At 37.6% G+C, this 24,281-nt stretch overlaps 1 protein-coding gene across 1 annotated transcript; it reads right to left on the bottom strand.

Annotated features, from left to right (window-relative positions):
* Positions 1-3,764: 3,764 nt before the first annotated feature.
* Positions 3,765-23,926, bottom strand: ATOEP16-4 (Mitochondrial import inner membrane translocase subunit Tim17/Tim22/Tim23 family protein). The gene is made up of 6 exons (XM_090004070.1): positions 23,800-23,926; positions 21,731-21,782; positions 21,472-21,503; positions 21,285-21,318; positions 19,490-19,557; positions 3,765-4,073 (listed from the first exon to the last, which is right to left on the bottom strand). Exons 1-6 carry the CDS (start codon positions 23,869-23,871, stop codon positions 3,939-3,941), a joined length of 393 nt encoding a protein of 130 aa, XP_089860196.1. The 5' UTR covers positions 23,872-23,926; the 3' UTR covers positions 3,765-3,938.
* Positions 23,927-24,281: the final 355 nt, after the last annotated feature.

Below are 24,281 nucleotides of genomic sequence, written 5' to 3'. Positions count from 1 at the left end.
CGTTCTTGGGGTGAGTGAAGACGGGCTTAAGTTCATGACAAACTTAAGTTAAAAAAGCCGAATTTTAGCTGGCTTGTTTATGCATTTTTCAAAATAAAGTAATAAATTTTGACCTTTAAGCCTACCAAGCCAAACTCAAACTGGCTTATTTACAAAATCAATAACATTGTTTCAATGTTTTAATTAAGCAATAAAATTTTAACTATAAACTTATTGCTTACACGCCAAACAATTCGACAATCTACCCTACATGATATAAAATATATTTATTACTAGTTAACGAGCTTATACCAATCGATCTTAACCGAACACCCATTGTTCGTATTCGGCTTGCCAAGCCTATTTCACAAGATCAAATGACCTCTTTATGAGCCGAACACAAGCTAAGCCATGAGTCACTCATCTCATTTTCCAGTACTACAAGTGGGCACACCTATGTGGGGGTTTCATATTTATACAGGTTTTTAGAACCACAATCTTTTTAGTTCTAAATAATTAAAGTGTTTGGATGTACTTCAACACCTGAAAATATTATCCAGATTTTCATTTTGCTCAAGTTTGGTTGGTTATCTGAAAATCTTGATTTTTTTGCTTGTGACTGCCAATAAGTTATATGACATTACAAAGCCATTCAAGAACAAAATTTGCTAGGATGTAACATAAAAAGCTACCTGAAACCACAATTGACAATTTTATAGGGATCAAGCAAAATTCAATTGCTGTAAGCAACCTGTTGAATCTTTTTGCCATAATCAGTTGTTAGGAATTTCAATACAAAGGAAATAAAAAAAGTAAACAATTAAATAAATGGTCAAAATGAATGATACCAAAAACACAAAATTACACGCTAATTCGTGAGATGACAATCATCATCTCTTTCAGACATTACAACAAAGAACAAGCTCCCATTCCTCATATGTTACAAAACGAAGAATAATCACATTCAGCAAAAAAGACACCAGATAATTTGGTTTAGGAGGAGGAGCTTCTGATTCATTGATGCTTGAGTGGTACCGAGCACAGGTTGCTTAGGAGACGGCCTATGCTGGCCGGAAAATGAGATGGTGGAAATTTCCGGTTGGAAAATTCTCTCTAGCAGGTGGGCGTTCGCTACAAATTTAGTGTCAGAGAGAGAGATAGAGAGAGAGAAGTGAGTAACAGGGTGGCCAGGGAGGCGGCCACGTTTTTAGATATTCTATTTCTTATTTGTTTCCCAGTTTTTGTAAATCCACTTTCAGGTTTTTATAAATAATCCGATTTTTATTTATATGATTTTGATATCCAAACAATGAAAAAAATAGTATCTACTTTTTTATTTTTCTAATATCTAGTTTGTCGAAATAATTGTGTCTAACCAAACAGACCCTAAGAGAAAAGAAAGTTCAGCTGGATTTCCTTTATTTTTTTTCTTGAAAGAAAAGGTACAGTTGGGTTGATTTTATTTCCTTAGCAGCTTACTTTAGTGTATTCCTGATTTTTTTATGCAAGGGGACCTAGACCTTGGCAGTGATAAGATTTTTTCTTTTCCTTTTTTTTTTATGATAGGGATAAAACCACCGAATTCATGTAAAAGCATAGGTCCCTTTGCATACCAGCAACTACACTCAACTTTAGTCTCGCAAAAAAGGACATGCACATGTAGGTTTCGAACTTGTGACATCCTATCAACTTGTCGACAAAGGACATGCTGCATAAGGGTTTGGAAATTGTGATGTCCCATCAACTTGGTGAGGTCCACAAATCTTCCCTACCAAAATGACCAAAGCCCTCTTGGGCGTAGGAATTAGATGTCTGTTTGTTTCAGTATCTCTATCAGTCTATTTATGTCGATCAACTTGGTGATGTCCACAAATCTTCCCTACCAAATGACCAGAGCCCTCATGGGCGTAGGGATTAGATATCTGTTTGTTTCAGTCTATTTCTGTGAAGAGCACTGGAAAGTGACCCTTATCCTATGTTTTCAGCAATCCATTCTGTATGTTCTCGATGACATTCAGCTAGAGCATCAACGGCCTTGATAAAATGTGTGAGATTCATTTAGGAGGTAAGCAATCCAATCATGGCATTTGGGATGCCGTTCATCGCATACCCCAGATAGATTACCGAGAGGAATACCCTGACTTAATCTGCTCTCACTGATTTAGGTGCTATATTACAACTTTTTCTCTCTTTTTTTTTTTGACAGAGAGCAACAGCTTTACAACTTGGTACCAACGGAGGAGGTAAAAATTAAATTTGGATAACAACAGGGGCTCCGGTTGTCTGGTAGGAGCAGCTAGTGCACGTCACCTTGTGTTGGGAGGTTGCAGGTTCAAAACCCAATGGTATAGTTGTATAACTGGTAGAGGTCTGCTAACCCCAGCTTGCCTTTCAAAACAAAATTAAATTTGGTTTGGAACTGTCCAAAAAAAAACTGCACACACAATTTCTACCTGTGCCAAGGCAACCTGCTTTGCACAAAAACAGGACAGTGACGGGAAGTTCTGGTGCAGCTTTTTTTGTCACTCAAGGGACATAGTTTTAATTCTTGGGGCACTTAAGGCCATGCTATTGTATGGAAAAGGCCGAAGTTGACATGGTTGGTTCAGTAGACCTAGGCCCACTGCATTGACTGCCATGCCCAAGGTAGCAAGGCGGTGATGCAGTAGGTCAATCTTATCAGCATGCATGCACAGTATGTGTGTGTGTGTGTGTGATTATGGAGTGCCAATTATAGAATAACCCGCCCACAAGGTCTCTGCTCATCTGGTAGGAGCCACTTGTGAATGTCACCACATTGACAGGAAGTCATAAGTTCGAAACCCACAGGTGGCAAGGTCAAAGCTGGGTGTACTCCCCGGTGGGCAGGGGAGTTTTACCAACCAGAGGACTGCCAAAGTGCCGTCAGTGATGGGGGGTTTTCCCTTGGATTATCTAAGAAAAAAATTTATAGAAAGACCCTTTTTGGGGGGTATAATAAATTTGTTTGCATGGATTCACAGATTTTCAAAAGAAAAAAAAAATGAGGATTCATCTCAGGAAAGTTGTATAGAATGACCCTTGAAAAAGATGTTCCCTTGAAAAAAACGAGGACCACGACATGCATTCACCTCTGCATGAGGAAAAACATCATTTTTTCAATTGGTATTCACATTAACATGTGGTCGCAGTTGCCACATGTTATGGATGCTATTACTCAATCTTGAAAGACCTCATTTATTTCAGGGCTTTTTCCATGGGAAAATGCCATGCTGGCAGGAAAGTCCGGACTTTTCCCACCACTGGTGAAACAAACACCACAGCAATGGGTAGGGAAAAGTCAATACTGGCAAGTGTGGGCCCCCGCTTCTCCCTCCTCATGTGAATGGATTTTCATGAGAAAGCCATGTTGGCAGGGGGTTTTAGCAGCATTTGTTTCATTTCCTTTCCTATGAAAGAGGCCGGGAGGTAAAACAAACTTTTCCATGAGAAATATGCAGTGGAGTCCAAATAATAGCTTAAAAAATAACATTTTTGCTATCAAAATAGGTTGGCATCTCCCACAATGAGGAAGCACTTTGGATCCAAGTTATCTCTTTCAAGGGAAAGTGGTTTTCCTTGGATGAGGGGTGTAACAATCGCCTTTTTAGGAACTCGCGCCCTTTCCCATGAAAGGGCCTTCCCTTCCATGGGAATGAAATGATCGGGGCCAAGAGACTTGATTTTTTTTTTTTCTTGTTAGCCCTGAGACTAACGGTCCAAATTGTGCACCTGCTCAAGATAAATGAGCGCAACCACCCCCTCTGTACATTCCAATTTATGGGTAAACCCTCTCAAACTTTTAAGAATTAACTGCAGCTAGCAAAAGAGTGGGAGCAAAAATTGCCTGGTTGATCCAATCAGAACATAAATTTGAAAAGAAAGCACACCTAAATCAACATTTACTGATGACGATGACAAGTGCCTTAAGCGTCTTCAAATCAGATCTTGCGCCAGTGATCAGCTACAGCAGCAATGCCGGAAACTACAGCAGCAGTGCTCGAGACCTGCATCCAACTCCTGGTTTTGGCAGCCAAGAGAGCCCCCGTTATTGCACCTGCAACACTAGCATTCACCTGGAAAAGGCATTCAAAACAGTTGGCACATCTTCATCAGCAGTTGCATTCCAAACTTTCCAAAATTTTCCCACAAGATCAGTATTCCCAAACAACAAGATCTTCCACTGACTTCATCAATTATTTCTGAGATTGCTGCAAACAGGTTGTAATTCAGAAAACTTGACCCATGAAATACATAATGACCTTGAGGATAAAATTTACACCAAATCAACATGGACAAGGGCCTAAATGCAGTTTAAAGTATCGAAGGCAGTCACTTCACATGATACAGGACAGGACACTGACTAAAACTACCAGCAACTGAGTATCAATGTTAATGATGTAGGTCATCCTACAAAATTTAGCTCTATTTTCCTATGCACATGCTACTAACTTCTTTAGAAGCATAAGTAATTGAATATGGATTTTTTTAAAAAAATTGTCCCCAGAAGATTGTAACCTAACATATATGTGGGCTCAAACGGTAACTGTCACCACCATGAGCATTTCAGTGATTTTATAGAAGGCAATTGACATTAATTGCTCAACTTTATTGTACAATATCATTTATTTTTTTTACCACCCTATATTTTCATATTTATTGGGGGTATAAATTTATGATGAACATGTTAACATCTATGCATGGCCATGGATATCAAGAGCTTGTGCAGGTGCACGTGTGTGTGTGTGTGAAAATCAGTAGCTCCTATACAGTTTTACATCTTAACCGTCCTAACCACCTCAAAAAGACATGGTTACAGATATTTTTCCATAATATAAACTTTTACTAAAAGTCACAGTCTGGATATATATAGATATGAACAGGGGATGGTCCTACCCCTTTTTCGTTAGGTCCCATTAGGACCTTCCGAAAATCCTAAGTTCAAGTATTTTTTTCCTTGATCTATACCGTTAGATGTGTTTATCATTGTTTACTCAATAGGGAGCATGTATTTGATAAAGATTTTTTATGATCACAAGTGTATTTTAAAGAGGAAAAAAATCAATGGTTGATATTATACTAAAATTTGATTATAAAATATTTCCATTTTTACATCAAAAATTTTGAAAAAAACTTGTTTCTTAGTAAATAAGCAACGATAAACACATCTAACGGTTCAGATCAAGCAAAAAATACTTGAAAGTACGATTTTTAGAGGGTACTAAGAGGACCTAACAAAAAAAGGGGTAGGACCATCCCCCTTCTCTCTCTCTCTCTCATATATATATATATATATGATACAGATCATTTTTGGAGCCGTATCCAACAATCTAGTAGAGAACCAGCTGGCCCGGGTGGGGCCCACCTAGGGGGCGACCTCTCCTATTTCCGGAGCTTGGAAGGATGTGCAGACTGGTTTATGATGGCTCTAAAAATGGGAGAAAGTAGACAGAAATGGCCTAGTCAAAAAAAAGGTTTTCCCTAAAATAGATTTGGGTTCAAAAAGGCTTATCTAGATTTAGCCTAAGCCTAAGAAGTTTTTATGAAGCCCTCTCAGCCTATATATAGGCTTGTATTTCCCTCTTTTGAGGATTATGAAATTGAATGAAATGATGTGAACTCTCTCTCTCTCTCTCTCTCTCTCTCTCTCTCTCTCTCTCTCTCTCTCTAATTCTCTAAGTCATTAGAGGGCAGACCACTAGTGGGTCGTGGCACTCAGTGAGACTTGGTTGCAGCTCAAGACTCATGTACTAGTTCGTGTGGCTAACTCCAAGGAACCGATAGCCCAACCGTCTCAAACTAAACCTTGGTGAAACCGACCTCAACCTAGCCCTTTAACCTATTGTAGAAGTCCTCGACTAAGCTTAACCGCCTGAGTCAGTCAACACGTTTGTTACCTTAGCCCCAAACCAATGTCTAAACCCACTTAATCCGTGTACACCCAAGACTAGCCAAATTTTGTTGTTAACAGCAGGATTAGCCTAATTTGCGTCAGTCATAACTCCCAAACCGCTTGGAATCTAGGGCTGAGATTTTAACCCTAGACCATCCCAATGTCCCCTGACTACCTTCTAGATTTCCTGATTTATAGCCACCCCAGTAGCGAGCACCGATTTTTATATTACAACCTGTTTGAGTCAAATCCCAATCCAGAACCAGCAAAACCCTAAATCCGGGCCACTTCCCGGACTTGTATCTCCCTAACCCCATGGAGTTAGGATTTTGTCAGTATCCACGTATCCCATACCTTCCCTCAAATTTTGGCATTTTTCTGTGCAGCGGTTTGGGAGCACCGACTTTTATCCCAAACTCTGTCAAAACCAAACAGAACCTGACCCTGTCTTACCCGATTTAACCTATTGAACCATTGACTTGAACCTAGTTCGAATGATTGGGCCTAGGCACGTATCAATTGGTATCAGAGAGAACCTGAGCGAACCTAAGAGAGACCAAGACCAACCACCACTGATGAATTCTAAGTTCATCAACAAGTTCGGTGGGAGGACCAACACCAAATTCGATGGTGTTCGCATGGCTGGTTTTGAAACTAGCCTTCAGCAAATCACAAACTTAGTGAAGCAACTCCAAGTGAGTGTACAAGCCACCCGACAATAGTTACAATCCACTAACGGAGGTGATGGATTTCTCGAGGAGGAGCGTTACGATCGGAAGGACGCGCAAGGATCCATTCGCGAAGAATGTGTGAGAATTGATCAGATTCTCGTAGATGTGAATCTTGATGCATTCTCTGTTGATCATGTTGATGCTCACGGCTATGTCTCACTAACGAGGTTGCCTACACCAAATGACAGTAAACTGTCACAACAACTCCTTGTTGGAGTTTTCCCTGCAACTAGCGCACGCCACCTCCACCTGCAACCCACAAAGGAAGTCGCAACCACCCTTTCTGTGGACTTCTTAACTCCCAAACGAGCAAATCCACAGGGAAAGCATAACACTATACAGCAAGGTTATGAGATGAGCCTTGTTGCAATGAAATCCATAAGCCAAAGCTCATTATGAGAGATGGACCAAATGGAATTCACCGTACAGCATGTTGTGCACGCCCAAATTTGTTAAATTATGTATATATAAATATATATATATACATATACTTATATATATATACATACGTATATATATAAGTATATATATATATGTATATATATAATATATTTCTTTTTCTTTTTCTGTACAACCAAAAACCCGATAGGGGTGTTTTGGTAAATCACCATGTACTTTTTCTTTTCCTTTTTTCTTTCTTTTTCCCCTTTTTCTTTTTCTTTTTTTATTTCTTAGTTTTACTTTTGAAGGACCATAAGGGGCCCCACCTATCTAGTCGTTGGGGCCCCAACGATCATATTTATGACCGTTGGGGCTCCCAACGACTAGAAGGGAGCCCCCTTTATGGTCCCCCTTTAGCTCTCCTCCTCTATAAATAGAGGAGGCTCACACTTGTAAAGGCATTGGGTTTTCACCCTCCTCTTTCTTTCTTCAATAATATTCAACTTATGACTTTAAGTCATTTTCTACTTTTGTGAGTTTTGTGTATACACTTTTTTGTGTTCTTGACTCTTGTGGTCACTCTTAAAGATTGTTCTTGCTCTATTGGTGCTTCCGCCCCTCTTCATTACATGGTATCAAAGCAAGGTTGGTGATTGGGCTTCTCTTTGTTATCTCGGGACGTGTGTCTCTCAAGCTTTTGAAGAAAGAAAGAATATTTGGTGCCGATGGAACATGATTCTAAAGTTGAGCTTTCTTTTAAGCTCAATGGGTCCAATTATCTTATGTGGGCCTCCGCTATGGAAAATCATCTAAGAGGTAAGAAACTTTGGGGTTTTGTTATGGGAACTACTCCCGAACCCTCTCTTGTTCTCACTAAAATCAAAAATGAGGTTGAAAAAGCTTTACATGGCGATGAGCGCATCAAAGCTATCAATGACCATCAATCCAAAGTTGAGGATTGGGAAAGTAACCATGCCAAAATTTTGGCATGGTTTATGAACAATGTTGACCTCAAAAATTATACTAATATTGTCAAATTTAGAAGGGCCAATGAGGCATGGTTCTTCCTTAAGGGTATGTATACCCAAAAGGATCTTGCTCGACAATTTTTTTGTCAAGAAAAAATCCGTTCCACCAAACAAATGGATATGAGTGTCCGGGACTACTTTAGCTCTTTAACCCCTCTTTGGGATGAACTTACTTTTCTTGAGCCTAAATGGGTGGCTCTGGAAGATATTGAGTTAAGAAGGGAACAAATCGAAAAAGAGCACTTTTTCCAATTTCTTCATGGTCTTCGACCGGAATTTGAACAAGTTAGGGCATCCCTTCTCTATAGAAGTAAAGCCTTACCCATTGAAGACGCCCTTGCCAAAATATGCCAAGAAAAAACTCGACTTAGCCTAAGCATTAAGAGTGATGAAGTTTTGGCCGTTACTAGGCCCGGATCAAATGTAAAAGCATATAGACCTCCTCACTTTAACAAAAATAATGGGCCTAGAAAGGGAGTGATATGTCACTATTGTAATGAACCGGGACACATTAGACCGGTTTGCCCAAAACTTAAGGGAAAAGTAACCGCGGTTGGAGAAAATTCTCCAAAGAAGGAAGAAGAAAGTGCCAAAGAGGGAGATATCAAAAAAACTCTTAATCATATCTCCGAAGTTCTCCAACATCTTCTCAAGACTTCTTCTTCAACATCCGGAGCCGCCATCGCCTATTCTTCATCACCTCCAGGTATGTAGATACTAGACTTCGGTGCTTCTTTTCATATGACATCTCATAAAAACTCTCTTTCTAACGTTTTTTCCGAACCCATATCTTCTTATGTTTCAACGGCCGATGGAACATCTTTAAAAATTGAGAGTATTGGAACACTTGATTTTAAAACCTCTCAAAACTTTTTTGTTCCTAAAGTAAGAATCGTTCCAAAGATTAATCTAAATCTTTTTTCCGTTTCCCAAATCACCGATCATGGATGCCAAGTCTCTTTCTCACCTAAAGATTACACCGTGCAGGATCTCCAGTCAGGAAAGCTGATTGGGCAAGGCCATAGAAGGAGTTATCTCTATTTTATGGATTTTTTGACTCTTCCATCTAAGTCATCGTGCAATCTTGTAAAGGACAAAAGTATTGGAATTTGGCATGAGAGACTTGGTCATCCAAATTTTGTAAAAATGTCTCTTTTTCCTTTTTTGAACAATACTTGTAAAGACAATCACATGACTTGTAAAGATTGCATTTTTGGGAAATCTAAAGCTACTCCATTTCCTCAAAGAAATTATTTCACCACTTGGCCTTTTGAACTTGTTCATTCCGATGTATGGGGACCTTCCCCTATTTTGTCCAAAGGAGGATTTTCGTACTATGTGGTCTTTATTGATGACTTCACTCGATTTACATGGATTTACTTCTTAAGCCGCAAATCTGAAGTTTTCTCCTTCTTTAAAGAATTCCATGTGATGGTTAAAAATCAATTCTTGGGAAATTTATCAATTCTTAGGTCCGATTCGGGAGGCGAATACATGTCAAATGAATTTCAAAGCTATTTAAAAGAAAATGGAATTTATCATCAACGTTCTTGTCCCAACACTCTGCAACAAAATGGTCTTGCGGAAAGAAAGCATAGACACATTATAGAAACTACAAGAACGTTATTAATTTCAAAAAATATTCCAAAATCCTTTTGGGCCGAAGCGGTTCTAACCTCAACATACCTTATCAATAGAATCCCTTCATCTTCTTTGAAAAATCTTTCTCCTTTTGAGAAACTTTACAATATGTCTCCCGATTATAAAAGACTAAGAATTTTTTGATGTAAATTCCATTTTTTAGGCAAGAGAGGAGTGAGGGAGAGTTAGAGAAAAGCAAGAGAGAGGGACCATTGGGAGTCCCAACAAGGAGTCGTTGGGCTCCCAACGATCACAATTGTGACCGTTGGGGGCCCAACGACTCTTTGTTGGGGCCCCCAATGGCTGTGCATTAAATGCACAAAAAGAAATAAAAAAAGACAAAAAAAAAGGAAAAAATAGAAAAAGAAATAGGAAAAAGGAAGAAAAAGGAAAAAGACTAAAATGCCCCTATTGGGCGAGATTACAAAACTACCCCTTATCGGGTAGTGAATGATAAATATATATATAAATATATATATATATATTACATATATTTTAACACCCAAGAGTATGGGGTAGATTATGATGAAACTTTTGCCCCAGTTGCTCGAATGACTAGTGTTCGAGCCCTTATTGCAATAGCCTCTATTAAAAAATGGCCAATTTTTCAACTTGATGTCAAAAATGTCTTTTTAAATAGAAATTTAAATGAAGAAGTTTATATGGAACCTCCTCCAGGTATGAATTTAAATGGAAAAATTTTAAAATTAAAAAAGGCCTTATATAGACTTAAGCAAGCTCCTAAAGCTTGGTATGACAAGTTTAGTAATGTATTAATCAATTTAAGATTTACTTCTTGCTATACTGACACTGCTCTTTTTGTTAAGAAGACAAGTGACTCTATTGTTATGTTTCTGTTATATGTTGATGATATGATCATCACTGGTAGGGTTGGCGGGTCGGGTTGGAGGGTTGGCGTGTCAGCATACCTCAACCCGAACCTGACCCGTTTATTAAACGGGTCGGCTGTGGCAAACACGAACCCGACCCGTTTAATAAACGGGTAACCCGACACGACCCGCCAACCCATTTAATAAATGGGTTGGGTCGGGTAAACGGGTTTTCAGGTTCGCGGGTCAGGTTGACGGGTCGGGTTGACGGATCGGGTTGGCAGGTAGGCAGGTTGGCGGGTCGGGTTGACGAGTTGACGGGTCGGGTTGACGGGTCGGGCAGACGGGTTGGCGGGTTGACCCACCTGCCTAACCCGTTTATTAAACGGGTCAGCCGGGTTGGCGGGTTGGCATACCCCCAACCCGAACCCGACCTGTTTAATAAACGGGTTACACGGGTTGACCCGTTTATTAAACGGGTTGGCTTAAGCCCAACCCGAACCCGCCTAAGAGGCGGGTTGGCGGGTCGGGTTGGCGGGTCGTGTCAGAAATTGCCACCCCTAATCACTGGGAGTGACAAAAAGGGGGTAAATAATGTAAAGTCTATGTTAAAAGAAACTTTTGATATGTCTGACCTTGGATACTTGAGATATTTTTTAGGAATTGAAGTAGCTTATTTTGCGCGAAGATACATCCTATCTCAAATGAAATTAGCTGCAGACATTTGTATCAAGTCAGAAATATCTGATGAAAAGAAAGTTGAGACTCTTGAAGTTATCAATGCAAAACTGAGACTTGAGGATGGTGTTCTTCTTGAGGATCCAACCCCCTTCCGTCAATTAATTGGATCCCTCACCTATCTATCCATCACACGTCCAGATATAGCTCATGCGGTTCATGCAGCAAGCCAGTTTCAGCATGCACCCACTTCGGTTCATATGGCGGCCGTAATGAGAATTGTGCGATACATCAAAAATACCATCTCCAAGTGACTCTTCTTATCCTCTTCCTCATCTCTTGAGTTAACTGCTTTTACTGATGCTGACTGAGGAGAAAATCCCAATGATCGTATCTCAACTACTGATCTTTGCATTTTTTTAGGTGAATCCCTCATTTCGTGGAGATGCAAGAAACAGCAGAAGATCTCACTATCATCCACTGAAGCTGAGTATCGGGCCATGGCAATGACAACTATGGAAATCGTATGGCTCAGAAGTCTTCTTGGTGACATGGGCGTCCTCATTTCCTCTCCCACCAAGCTCTGCTGTGATAACAAAAGCGCGATATATATTGCAAGCAATCATACTTTTCACGAGCGGACCAAGCATATCGAAATGGATTGTCATTATGTTCGAGACGGATATCTCAGAGGAACTATCACATTGTCATATGTTACTTCAGAATATCAACTGGCTGACTTCTTCACCAAAGTGCTCCCAACTCCACGATTTATGTTTCTTCTTAGCAAACTTTCGGTCTTCTCCCCGTAAAGTTTGAGGGGGCATGTTAAATTATGTATATATAAATATATATATATATATATATATATATATATATATATATATATATATATATATATATATATACATATACTTATATATATATATACGTATATATATAAGTATATATATATATATATGTATATATACATAATATATTTCTTTTTCTTTTTCTGTACAACCAAAAACCCGATAGGGGTGTTTTGGTAAATCACCATGTACTTTTTCCTTTTTGCATTTTTCCTTTTTTCTTTCTTTTTCCCCTTTTTCTTTTTCTTTTTTTATTTCTTAGTTTTACTTTTGAAGGACCATAAGGGGCCCCACCTATCTAGTCGTTGGGGCCCCAACGATCATATTTATGACCGTTGGGGCTCCCAACGACTAGAAGGGAGCCCCCTTTAGCTCTCCTCCTCTATAAATAGAGGAGGCTCACACTTGTAAAGGCATTGGGTTTTCACCCTCCTCTTTCTTTCTTCAATAATATTCAACTTATGACTTCAAGTCATTTTCTACTTTTGTAAGTTTTGTGTATACACTTTTTTGTGTTCTTGACTCTTGTGGTCACTCTTAAAGAGTGTTCTTTCTCTATTGGTGCTTCCGCCCCTCTTCATTACAAAATTGTGTATGCTCAGCATATTGGCTTCATTCCAATAATAATATTAGTGACTGATGTTTGTTGTGGGTCGTGGAGTATGGAGGATCCAAGTCGGTGGATGGGAAAGGCAAAGGCCCATGACGAGCTGTCTCAAGGCATTCAGATTGCAGCTAAAATTCTGAAACGAAACCGAGGTGGAGGGCATAATCCAAGGCCTAAAACACTAATCAGGTCGTGGGGTTGTGGTATGCGGAAGGAACCATATCGAGTTCAAATTCCATGTTTTCAGCATAAAGAGGAGGACAGAGCAACATCAATGATGCAGGTGGTTGATCAAAACTGTTAAAATATGTTGATCCTTAAATGTACATGTATATATTTATATATATATATATAAAGATACGTATACATATATATATGTATACATATCTCTATTTATATATATATAAATATATATATTTTATCTTCCTAAAATACCCTCAAGGGTATTCTTGTAAATTAGCATTTTACGCATATTCCAATTGGAATATGCATTGTAATTTTTGTTTTATTTTTATTTTTTGTTTTTTATATTTTTGGATTTCGTACCACATTGGGGGCCTCCCAAAAGTGACGTTGGGAGCCCCCAACGGTCACAAATGTGACCGTTGGGGGCTCTCCAACGTCCCCTTTGGGAGCCCCCAAGGTGGTCCCTTTTCATGCTTATAAATAGGGGATTTTCCCTTTGTATTTTGTATTCTTGAGGGAGCTTATGCTCCATTGTAATGGGGTTTTTACCCCTTCTCCATTATTCTTCAATGATATGCAACTTATGACTTTATGTCATATTTTTCCCTTTTTATGGGTTTTATGTGTTAGCACATTATGTGCTTATGTTGTTTCCCTTTAATGGGTTTATTTGCACTCCACGTGCATAAGTATGGGTTCATTATTGAACCCAATGTATTCCAAGTCACTTTCTAACATGGTATCAGAGCGAGGTCACGATGGGGTTGTCCTTTGGTGCAACGGAAAGCGTGTCACTCAAGAAATGGTGAAGTATTCATTGCCCTTCCTTTTTGCTTTGAAGTTATTCGGTATGTATCCCTTTTCTTAAAGTATTATGCATTTGAAAATATGTTTCTTGCATATAGTTTGTTCGTTTAATAGTTATGATAGTTGAATTATGTCTTTTCACATTTCGTGTGCTCGTATATTTTAAAATTATCTCCCTCAAATTTGGTGAACTCGTTTGTTGTTCAAATATATAATTTGTGTTCATCGAACTATCCAATGATTGACCTATAAGTTAATTTTTAAAATTATATATATGATTTCTTGCTAAAGTAATGATCTTTGCTTAAAATTTCTTTACTCACATACGAACCCTAATTTGATTTGAGTTCCTTTTTTTATTATGAATTTTAGTGCATTTTTTAAAAAATTTGATATAATCCTTATATGAAAATCTCTCACATCTAAAAATCTTTGTTGAATCCTAAAGTAGTTCTTGTTAATGATAACTTATAAGAACTCCTAAAAGTTTTTCAATGTTTCTTTTTTGAAAAATTGTTTATGATGAACCATTAGGAAAGATTTTTTTAAAAAAGGAATTTCTCACACTACATAGAGTGCATAGTTCATCTTTTGCATCCTTTTGGTATAAATGATTTCATTTTTTTATCTTTATAAACTTGTTGGTTTGTATTTTTCATAAGGTTTCGAAACCTCTTAATAATATCTTTAAAAAAAAATGCCTACATTGGCCATAATATGGTTTTCTTTGTCCTCAATTGCAATTGTTAAAGTTTGAGAATTTCAAGCATTTCTCTTTTTATAAAGTACATACTTGCTCACTTTTGTGTATTTTTGTGTTTTGTGCACATTTGTTTCTCAAATATTTGCGCTTGTATGCATTCCCTCTTTTTTATGAAATACATGCCTTAGTGCATGTTTGTTTACACCTTGGTGTGTATTTGTTCAAGTATTGTATGAGTGCCTTCGTGCACATCTTTTATAAAGCCTTTTGTGCTCACATGTGTATTGTCTCTTCGTAGACATTTTTGCATTATGGAGCCTTTATGCACATTTATTTTTGTGAAAAATATAATGAATTTAGATATTGAGTCCTTTTTAAATCATTGTAAGTGCTTTTAGCACTTTGAATGTTTCCGCATATCTCATCACAATCAAAGGTTTTTTAAAAATTGTTGTATGGGATTTAATCCCAAATTTATAAATTTTCAAGTGTTTTAAATATTCATTCCTTGAGTATTGTGTTAAAGCCTTCTTTGTGAACCATTACGGTTCTTATGATTTCTTTGATTAAAAGCTTGATTGTCTTGATGAATTCTTTATGTTGTTGTGTTTATTGCTTAATAAGTCCTTTTTGGTATAAATGACTTGTTTGAAGATTAAGCATAATTTGTGTTTATGCAAAATTGTTGTTATAAAGCACATTATTGATTATTGGACCTTTTGATTCAATTTTTTAATCGGTCCTCTTTTCTTTGAAAAATGATTCCTTAAGTGTTTATTGCCTTTTTGTGGCATTTATATTTGTCCATCACATGTTATTTAATGTATCTTTTATTTGGCCTTATTATTGTTATATTAGAGATGTTTGTTGAGGTGAGTTATGGGCACCTCGTGTTATATCATTTTAGTTTGTCCACCTTCCATATTATAGATGGTTGTTGAGGTGAGTTATGGGCACCTTGGGACTCTAAAATGATTTGTTGTATGATCTCTAATTATGAGTGTGTCACTCATTTTTTCTCTTGTGGCCATTGATATTATGGATGCTTCTATGTAAATGTGATGGACATATGGTGTTTTAAAACCTTAAATGTTTTAAGGTATATTAAAAATCAAGGGATTTGGGATTATAGCCCAACCTCTTTAGTGTTTATGAAACTTATGGGTGCAAGTGCACATTTGTGATTCGGTGTGTTGTGCTTGTTGTGCACAAGTGTTATTGGGTGTGTATGTTCACACATTTATTCTTAAGGTGGTTGCGTTATCGACTAAAGTATCTTGTTGAAGATATGTTCTCAAGAATTTTATTTTATCGATTATAGTATCTTGTTGAAGATATTTTTTACATGCATGTTATTGTTATGAGAATTCATTTTAAAAGGAGTATTGTTTTATTCGAGGTTTATTTTCATTACAAGTTTATTGCCTCAAAAGTCTTTTCCTTTTATGCCCATTATCTAAGTGTCATCATATGTAGACAAGAATTTTATTACACCTTCGTGTGTTTTTAGCCCTTTGTTGGCTTTTGCTCTCTTGGTCTAGTAGCTGAACACACTTGTCTTGAGTGTTTTTATATGTAGACAAGGCACGTTGATTTACACCATGGTGTGTGATTTTTAGCCTATGTTGGCGTTTGTGTCCTTGTTCTAGTCGCTTAAGATGTATGTCCATGGTTGGCTTATTACTCTTGTTCTAGTAGCTGAACATACTTGGTTTTAAGTGTATTTTTTACATAGACAAGAGATACTTTTTAGTCCATGTTGGCATGTATTCTCTTGTTCTTGTCGTAGATACACTTATTTCAAGTATTATTATATGTAGACAAGAGGTTCTTTTACACACCTTTGTGTGTGTCTTTGGCATTTAATGGCTTTATATTCTTGATCTAGTAGCTTATACACTTGATTTATGGGTTTTGGAGGACTAATGAGGAAGATGTTTGTAATGGATAAACTATTGTTGAAATTTGCAAAATTTCATTCATGACTTGTGTTTTTCAAGCAAATCATATTTTTGATATGCATATCAAGTTGGTTTCTTAGCATTTAATCTATATATTAAGTGCTTATGGTTTTTTGCCACCCTTATATGCAAAATGTGTATTAAGTATGTCTTTCATAAATGATTTTAAAACCTTGTGAACTCTTGGGTTTATTTTGCCTAAAGTATGCTTGGAGACTTTGTTTCTCTTGTTTGACACTTCATTACATGTTTGAAGCATGTTCATTAATGAGTTCTTTGAGTATTAATTCATTTCATGATAAGTATATGCATATGCTCTTTATGGCCTTTTTGGGCCCTCATTCAATAATGTTTATGTATATCATGCCTCTTCGTAGGCTTATTGTGGTGTCCCTTAGTGGACCATTTTGTTATTCCCCATTATGGGGTTATATTTGTCCAACGTTGGACCTTATGAATGCATTATTGCATTCTTGCAATTTATTTCTGCATAATTTGCTTCCGCTCATTTTATTTTAAACATGATATGTGATTTTGAAACTTTGGTGTCATTTTTGCATAATTTGCATCTCTTCTAACCTATGCTAGTTAGAAATGTTCCATTTGAATAAAAATACAAAGATTTGTTTTACTTGTTTCTTTGTTGTTATTTCACAAGATCTTGGAGATAGGACAAAGAGAAGTACCCTGGATAGTTCGGGAAATTTGAAAACAATAGGAGGAAGGCCTTTTCAAGTTTCATTGCATCCTTGCCGAAGCCTCTTGGAGTCTTGCCCTTTGTTCAATCTTTTCGTTTCCCCGCAAAGATTAAGGGGGGGTGTTAAAATATGTTGATCCTTAAATGTACATGTATATATTTATATATATATATATATAAAGATACGTATACATATATATATATATATATATATATATGTATACATATCTCTATTTATATATATATATAAATATATATATTTTATCTTCCTAAAATACCCTCAAGGGTATTCTTGTAAATTAGCATTTTACGCATATTCCAATTGGAATATGCATTGTAATTTTTGTTTTATTTTTATTTTTTGTTTTTTATATTTTTGGATTTCGTACCACATTGGGGGCCTCCCAAAAGTGACGTTGGGAGCCCCCAACGGTCACAAATGTGACCGTTGGGGGCTCTCCAACGTCCCCTTTGGGAGCCCCCAAGGTGGTCCCTTTTCATGCTTATAAATAGGGGATTTCCCCTTTGTATTTTGTATTCTTGAGGGAGCTTATGCTCCATTGTAATGGGGTTTTTACCCCTTCTCCATTATTCTTCAATGATATGCAACTTATGACTTTATGTCATATTTTTCCCTTTTTATGGGTTTTATGTGTTAGCACATTATGTGATTATGTTGTTTCCCTTTAATGGGTTTATTTGCACTCCACGTGCATAAGTATGGGTTCATTATTGAACCCAATGTATTCCAAGTCACTTTCTAACAAAAACCTTGTGTTTGGTCCCCGGAGAGGCCTGCAGTGGGTGCACCACTGGTGAAGGGGGGCTCCTTAAGAGGCTCACATGTGGAGACTGCTTGTGTGTGAAAAAACATACAAGTGTCGTGTGGTGAAGTAGACTAGAAGAAAGTCTACAGACAAAAGAAAGGGATTTTTTCTTCCTCGTTTTTCTCTTTTCCTCTTTCTCAGTATAGGGTTGTATAGGTCCTCACCATCTGGAACCAAACTCGTCCCAGGCCTTGAAAGCGCCTCAGTCGCATACCTAAACTCAAGCAAGTCAAACCTGAATTTTATAGAACCCCAAAACCCGTCAGACTTCTAAAATTCCCCTAGTCCAAACCGTAAGGAATCTAGATCTAAAATTTGGACCCAAGGTTACTCAGTGTGTCTTTAACCAGCCCACCAAGTTTCAGGATTTATCGAGTTCTCAGTACAGAGAACTCGATTTTACAAACCAGCCTGCCAGTACCCAGACCTAGTCAGTCCTGCACCGTCCTGAAATTTCCTGTGACTTCAAAAAGTCATAGCTCCTTATTCCCATAGCTCCTGATCCTGAAATTTTGATTGAACCTTCCCTAAGGTGTCTGAAACCATTTCCCAAAATTTTATATTTTTTTGTTGCACCGTTTGGGAGAACAGATTTTTCTCTCAGACCTTGCCAGAACCTAACCTACTTAACCTGAGTCCAATGAACCTAAGTCCCTTACCCTAGTCAGACCATATCCAGTTTTTTCTTGGCAACCCAGTAGTGACAGGATTGTGGACATGTTTACTGTCAAACAAGAATTTCCTATGCAATCCTATTAGTTTTGAGGGTGGATAGCTTACTTGGTGCAGTTATGAGTCTCCTCTTAGCATGAATGTATGTTATCAACCATGAGCTTCCTTACAGATAATGATGGAAAAATCAGCTCCAAGGCCTCACAAAATTTGTGTTGCCAGCGTTCCAAAAGAATTAAACTGCTTGCAAGATGGTGCACCAACCGAGAAGTATGACCATCGAATTCTTGCTTAGTGGACTAAGCAAAACTCAAGGGAGAAGGGATGATACAGATCATTTTTGGACACGTATCCAACAATCCAATAGAGCCCAGCTGGCCCAGGTGGGGCCCACATGGGAGAGCGACCTCTCCTATTTCTGGAGTTTGGAAGGATGTGCAAACTGGTTTATGATGGATCAAAAAATGGGAGAAAGTAAATAGAAATAGCTTGGCTATTTCAGGATGACAAAACTCTAAAAATGGCTTAGTCAAAAAAGGTTTTCCCTGAAATAGATTTGGGTTAAAAAAGGTTTAACTAGATTTAGCCTAAGAAGCTATTATCTAGAATTAGGATAGCATTAAGTTTATTTTGTAAGTTGTTTAAAGGCTTTATGAAGCCCTCTCAGCCTATATATAGGCTTGTATTTCCCTCTTTTGAGGATCATGAAATTGAATGAATTAACGTGAACTCTCTCTCTCTCTCTCTCTCTCTCTCTCTCTCTCTCTCTCTCTCTCTCTCTCTCTCTCTCTCTCTCTCTCTCGTTCATTTAATTCACTAGCAATTATTATCATCATGCCAGATTCTCATTTTGTATCTACCTTTTTTTTCATGCCCTGGAGATTGTAAATAAGCAATCCATCCATCAAAGAGTCTCCAATCTCCATTTCATTTTCAACCAGTAATGCATATGAAATCAGATAATCAAGTATCACGAGGGGGAGTAAGAAGGCAAACTACCCAATCTTTCTTCATCCGATATCTTTGGATTCCACAATTCGTTGCTGATAAAACTCCAGCGAAAAGCCCTAAGAGAAGAATAAATCATATAAGCAACAGCTTAACTGCATCTAAGTAAAGCCGGGAATTTTGCATCTTACAGCCATAGAATAGAAATGACATGCTAGCTTCCAAAAATTACTGTGAAATTATCTTCAAATAAATTGGCAATTTGAAAATCTTGCCTCCTTAACATGCAGATGCACAGGCCGCATAAACCTGCACCTATTGAGCATTCTTTAAGTCTTGGACAAGGGGAAGAATGGGAGCTCATTCACAGCATAATTCGACAGAGCAAAAACTGATAATGTAGGATGAATAAAACAAGAAATCATCACATAATAATTTGTAAATCAACACATCCAATAACCCGAACCTAGCCAAGGATATAGAAAGAGCATGGCAGGATCCACCCCCAAAACTTTCTACGGCTGCACACAAGTATAGACCCAGCCAGTGCACCAAGAGTATAATTTACCAGGTCATGCTTGGAATTTTGAGTACCAGGCAGAAGCTTGGTTTACTGAAATTTAAGCAAACCTTTTCGTGAACTAAAAAGGTGACTTGATCAACAGTAAAAGAAATAAGCAAGATTTGATTTGCAGGCTACATTTTTGCAGAAACAAGGCTATTGTCTGTGTTATAGGGACATGCCATTTTGGTGGTATGTCCCTGGTGACACGATCAGACATGCTCAGACACTAACACATATAGAAATTATTTTAATATTTTTAATCATTTTAAGTAGAATTTCACTAAAAATCATCTTTATATACCAAAAACCAAAAAAAAAGTTTTTGATTAAAAATTCAAAAGATTCTCAAATTCACATCTCATACTCGTGCTGTGTGTTGGGTAGTACATACACATGCACACACATATAAATATGCATGTGTGTGTGTATAAAAGCAAGACTCGATTCCAAGACCTACATTTTGTAGAAACAGGGCTGTTGTACATGTGTGAGTATACACACGCAATGTGTGTGTGCGCAAACATATATATGAATTGTATGAACTATGAACAATATTGTGCACTCTCATCATCTGCACAATTAATCAGAAAAAACAAGCAAAAACTACAATGGTTGAGAATTTGAGAATTAAACCGTTATGTCTAGTGCCTGAATTCTAGCACATGCAGCTGTAATGAAAATGTTCATACAAGAACTGCTATTTGAATCTACGAATAATGCCAACACATTCCAAACCCAGATATACAGGTAAATGTGCTTGCCTACACATGCACACAGATGCACATACACCCAAAAAAAAATTATATTGAGTGAATTACTACACACAAGAATGTAAGATTACAATTGTACCATATTGTGTTGAAGAGATTATTGAAATCAAAGTCTGCAAAAAGTTCTAGCAAAGAAGAGCATCAACTGAACTTGGGAAAACCATAGGTTAAGACCCTCAATGACCTGCATGGCCAGGATGTATGTGATCAAAGCATGCAATTGGTCCATAGAACTTCCTGCAACTCTTAACCATTGAAAAATACTAGTATCGAGCTGGACAAAAACAACAAAGTAATGCAGAAGAACCAGCAACCATTATTATAACTCTTTTTTCCTTTTTCTTTTTTACAGTCAAAATGGGGAAATAGCCTGCATGGGACTCGAACCTGAGAACCCTCAGTTATGATAGTGTGACCAAACCATCCAGCTACCTTCTTCGACCCATATCTAGTGCTAATTATGGTAATCAGCATCTCTTTAAAAATGTCAAGGGAAAAGAAAATTGCTTACCACATTGCATTCCGGACATGCCAACAGACTTTACCTGCAAATGTCACATTTGAGATTGTAGTATCAGAGCTAAACAAAAATAATTGAAAAGAGGTATGCTTCAAATAAGATTTATACTAACATCAGATGATCCATTTCTTACTCAAAAAGATATGAGTTATGTGCAGTTAACCATTCAATTTCTTACCACTAGAGCAGCCCGAGCAAATCCGATAAGGCCTGATCTCCAATACAAATAGAAAAGGAAAAGCCAAGTTAGAGACACTAAACATATTTCAAATGCAAGCAATAGGAAATGGAGTGAAATAATTATCAGATCCAATTTAAACTAAGTAATATTAAAAAAAATTATGCTGCATAATATACCACCAGAAAACAGCAAACCATTAAATTTGTACTGTTCTCATTTCAAATGTCATTTTTTTAGCACAATTTTCCTCACCTACCTCTTTTCCTTGCTTCATAAGGTCCAATAAAAGTTCCCCAAGCACTTCCTGCCTAAAAGACACTATGAGTTAATTTGACCACAAGAAACACCATAAAAAAGATTTTAAAGATAAGAACTCAATATCACTACTTACATTTGTGTGATCTAAGAGCAAAAGTAAGAGGAATTCTAGTCATTAAGAAATATAAATAGCAAACCAACCAAGAATTGATGGTAGCCTTATCACTTGGAGAATGGTAACTCAAAACTTAAGTTTCTTGCAATCTGGCATGAATGTGACGCATACACAACATATGCAGACGCTTGCTCGTGTGCGCACACACACACACAAGCAAGTCTATGCAGTTTGAGTCTGAACTGGTCTGAGGTCATATTGACCCAAGTCCAACAGGCTATACAGTGAGGGAAATGAATTTTGTGACAACCAACCACACCCGTAGAAATAAAGGATCTTCTTTACGTTTTGCAAGTTAATTGCTTTTAAATTCATATAGACAGCATAAAGTTGTGCATTTTCACTTCCCACAGTAGTATGAGTAGATGAAGCTTAGATGAATTTTGGTGATAAAACACCCTAAAGAACCCAAACTGCTTGCATTTTCAATTTATCCTGGGGTCTTTTTATTTCTTTGAAAAATAAATTCCTAGTGACTTTTATAACTTCACACCTTGAACATGGATTTGATTGTAGTTTGTAAACATGCACCTATGACCCTCTTAGTAAGAAGACAGTTTCTTCTGAACCAGTCCACGTTTTTTCCAGTTGTACAATACTCACCAGATGCAGGAAGGCACCTTTATGCTACCAACACCAAGTGAAACATAAATTAAAGAACCCAATTGAGAGGGAAACTGTCATTGCTGGGACATCTGTGGCAATTCAGTTCCCTTATCAACAAACACCATACAAGCACTGGGTTCAAGCTAATAATCGCTTGAATAAAATATTGGGTTTCAATCTCTCACTATATCTAGCTATTTATGGGCGTAAGGGTTTGAAAATCAGTGTTCCAGCAGTCACGGACTCAAACAAGTTAAAACTTGAAACCAAGTAGAATTCATCAAGACTTTGCTGATAACCAGGTGACTCGGCCCTTGGGGATTCACACAAGCCACCCGGATGTGGCCTTCTGGCCACATGCCACTCCAGCCGCATTCATCCCAGACAAGGTGATCCAAGATGAGAGAATACATGCAAGAATTTGAGAATCAGAGAAAGACCGAAGAATTCTATGGTTGGCAGAACATCAGATAAATATGACAATGGAATACATAAAACGTCTGGTGCACTCAAAGCACACGTGCCCACCAGCTACTACTCCAAATCTTTTTGTTGGATCAATTAGACTTAAAGATACAAACTACAGCTTCGATCATGTTCTACTTGCAGATGTATTTGTGAATTAAGGACCAATCCTTTTCCCAACTAAATCATCCGATCAAGAAATGACAATTATATTATGCATCCGAGACAAGAATCCAACTAAGAAACATAAACTCCACCAAGTAATCCGTATATATAACTCTAACGAAATGGATAATTTACTTGGGAATTCTACAGGAAATAAGATATCGGCATTGTTGCCTGAGTTTAGTCCCAAATGAACCATGACGACCAAATGCTGACTTCCCCTTTGGCAAAGAAATTACTTTTTCACTTCAACTGACCAAAACACCATCATAACTCATAATCTTTCTCGTTATCAATGTAATGTCTTAGCCTCTTCCATGCGAATCATCTTGAAACATAAATAATAATAATAACAATAACAACAATAATAACATAAATTCTCAACAATGGATCGACAAAATAAGATGGCAGCCATCTAGGCAGCAAATAAAACAACACAAAACTGCACCACTAATTAAACTGCATCTAAATGCTTGGTCATCTCGATGAGCACCATTTCTCTTTCCCCTTTTCCGAGAATTCCTAAATTTTCATGAAGGAACCGAAGTGGGGAGTGAGCAACTAATGTTTATAGGCAGAGTTTACAAATGGGTACTTAAAAAATTCGCTGTTCGAGAAGTGAAAAAGAAGATAGAAGAAGGGGAGAAGAAGAATACTGCTCCCAGCCTGAGGAACGAGTCGACGGCAAGGGAAGAACAGGGGATGTCGTCCTTCAACTCGCCATCCATTGCTTCTTCTCGCTTGTGAGCGCGCGCGCGGCCCCCCGTCTACTAAAGACGCTTCATTTGGTCCGCACCAAGCAGGACCCTACGAACAGTGCACGTTTCAAAGGACTCGCTCCGTCTACATGGGAGGCAAGTCTGTGATTGGATCGGGTCATTTGGTGGTTGTCCTGATCCATTTTACTTGGCCTATTTCAGGTCTGGGTACGGACAAACAGGTTTCATGCGTTTGCATATGGTACAGTGATGCACGAGTTAAGTGACTCGTATCCGGATTCATATGGTTTATTAGATCATTTAACATTATTTTTTGGTTTGAATATTTTTTTTGTTTGGATCATTGTAATGGATATTAGATTTTAGTAATTGACACATACATTTTTTTTTGTAGTTTAGTAGAATTAGAATTTGTTTTC

The sequence above is a fragment of the Nuphar pumila genome, chromosome 4 (genome assembly GCF_984573655.1).
Source record: "Nuphar pumila chromosome 4, dmNupPumi1.hap1.1, whole genome shotgun sequence".
NCBI classification, from domain to species: Eukaryota; Viridiplantae; Streptophyta; class Magnoliopsida; order Nymphaeales; family Nymphaeaceae; genus Nuphar; species Nuphar pumila.
The sequence above is the reverse complement of the archived record's forward strand: the minus strand, read 5'-3'. Positions and strand labels throughout refer to the sequence as shown.

Excerpts from the sequence above, each read along its gene's own strand:
- ATOEP16-4 (XM_090004070.1), bottom strand. The coding sequence starts at position 23,871 with ATGGATGGCGAGTTGAAGGACGACATCCCCTGTTCTTCCCTTGCCGTC. Across the intron at positions 21,783-23,799 it reads CGTTCCTCAGGCTGGGAGCA|GCAGGAAGTGCTTGGGGAAC; the intron begins GTATTCTTCTTC and ends AGTGTCTTTTAG. Across the intron at positions 21,319-21,471 it reads TTGCTCGGGCTGCTCTAGTG|GTAAAGTCTGTTGGCATGTC; the intron begins GTAAGAAATTGA and ends TGACATTTGCAG.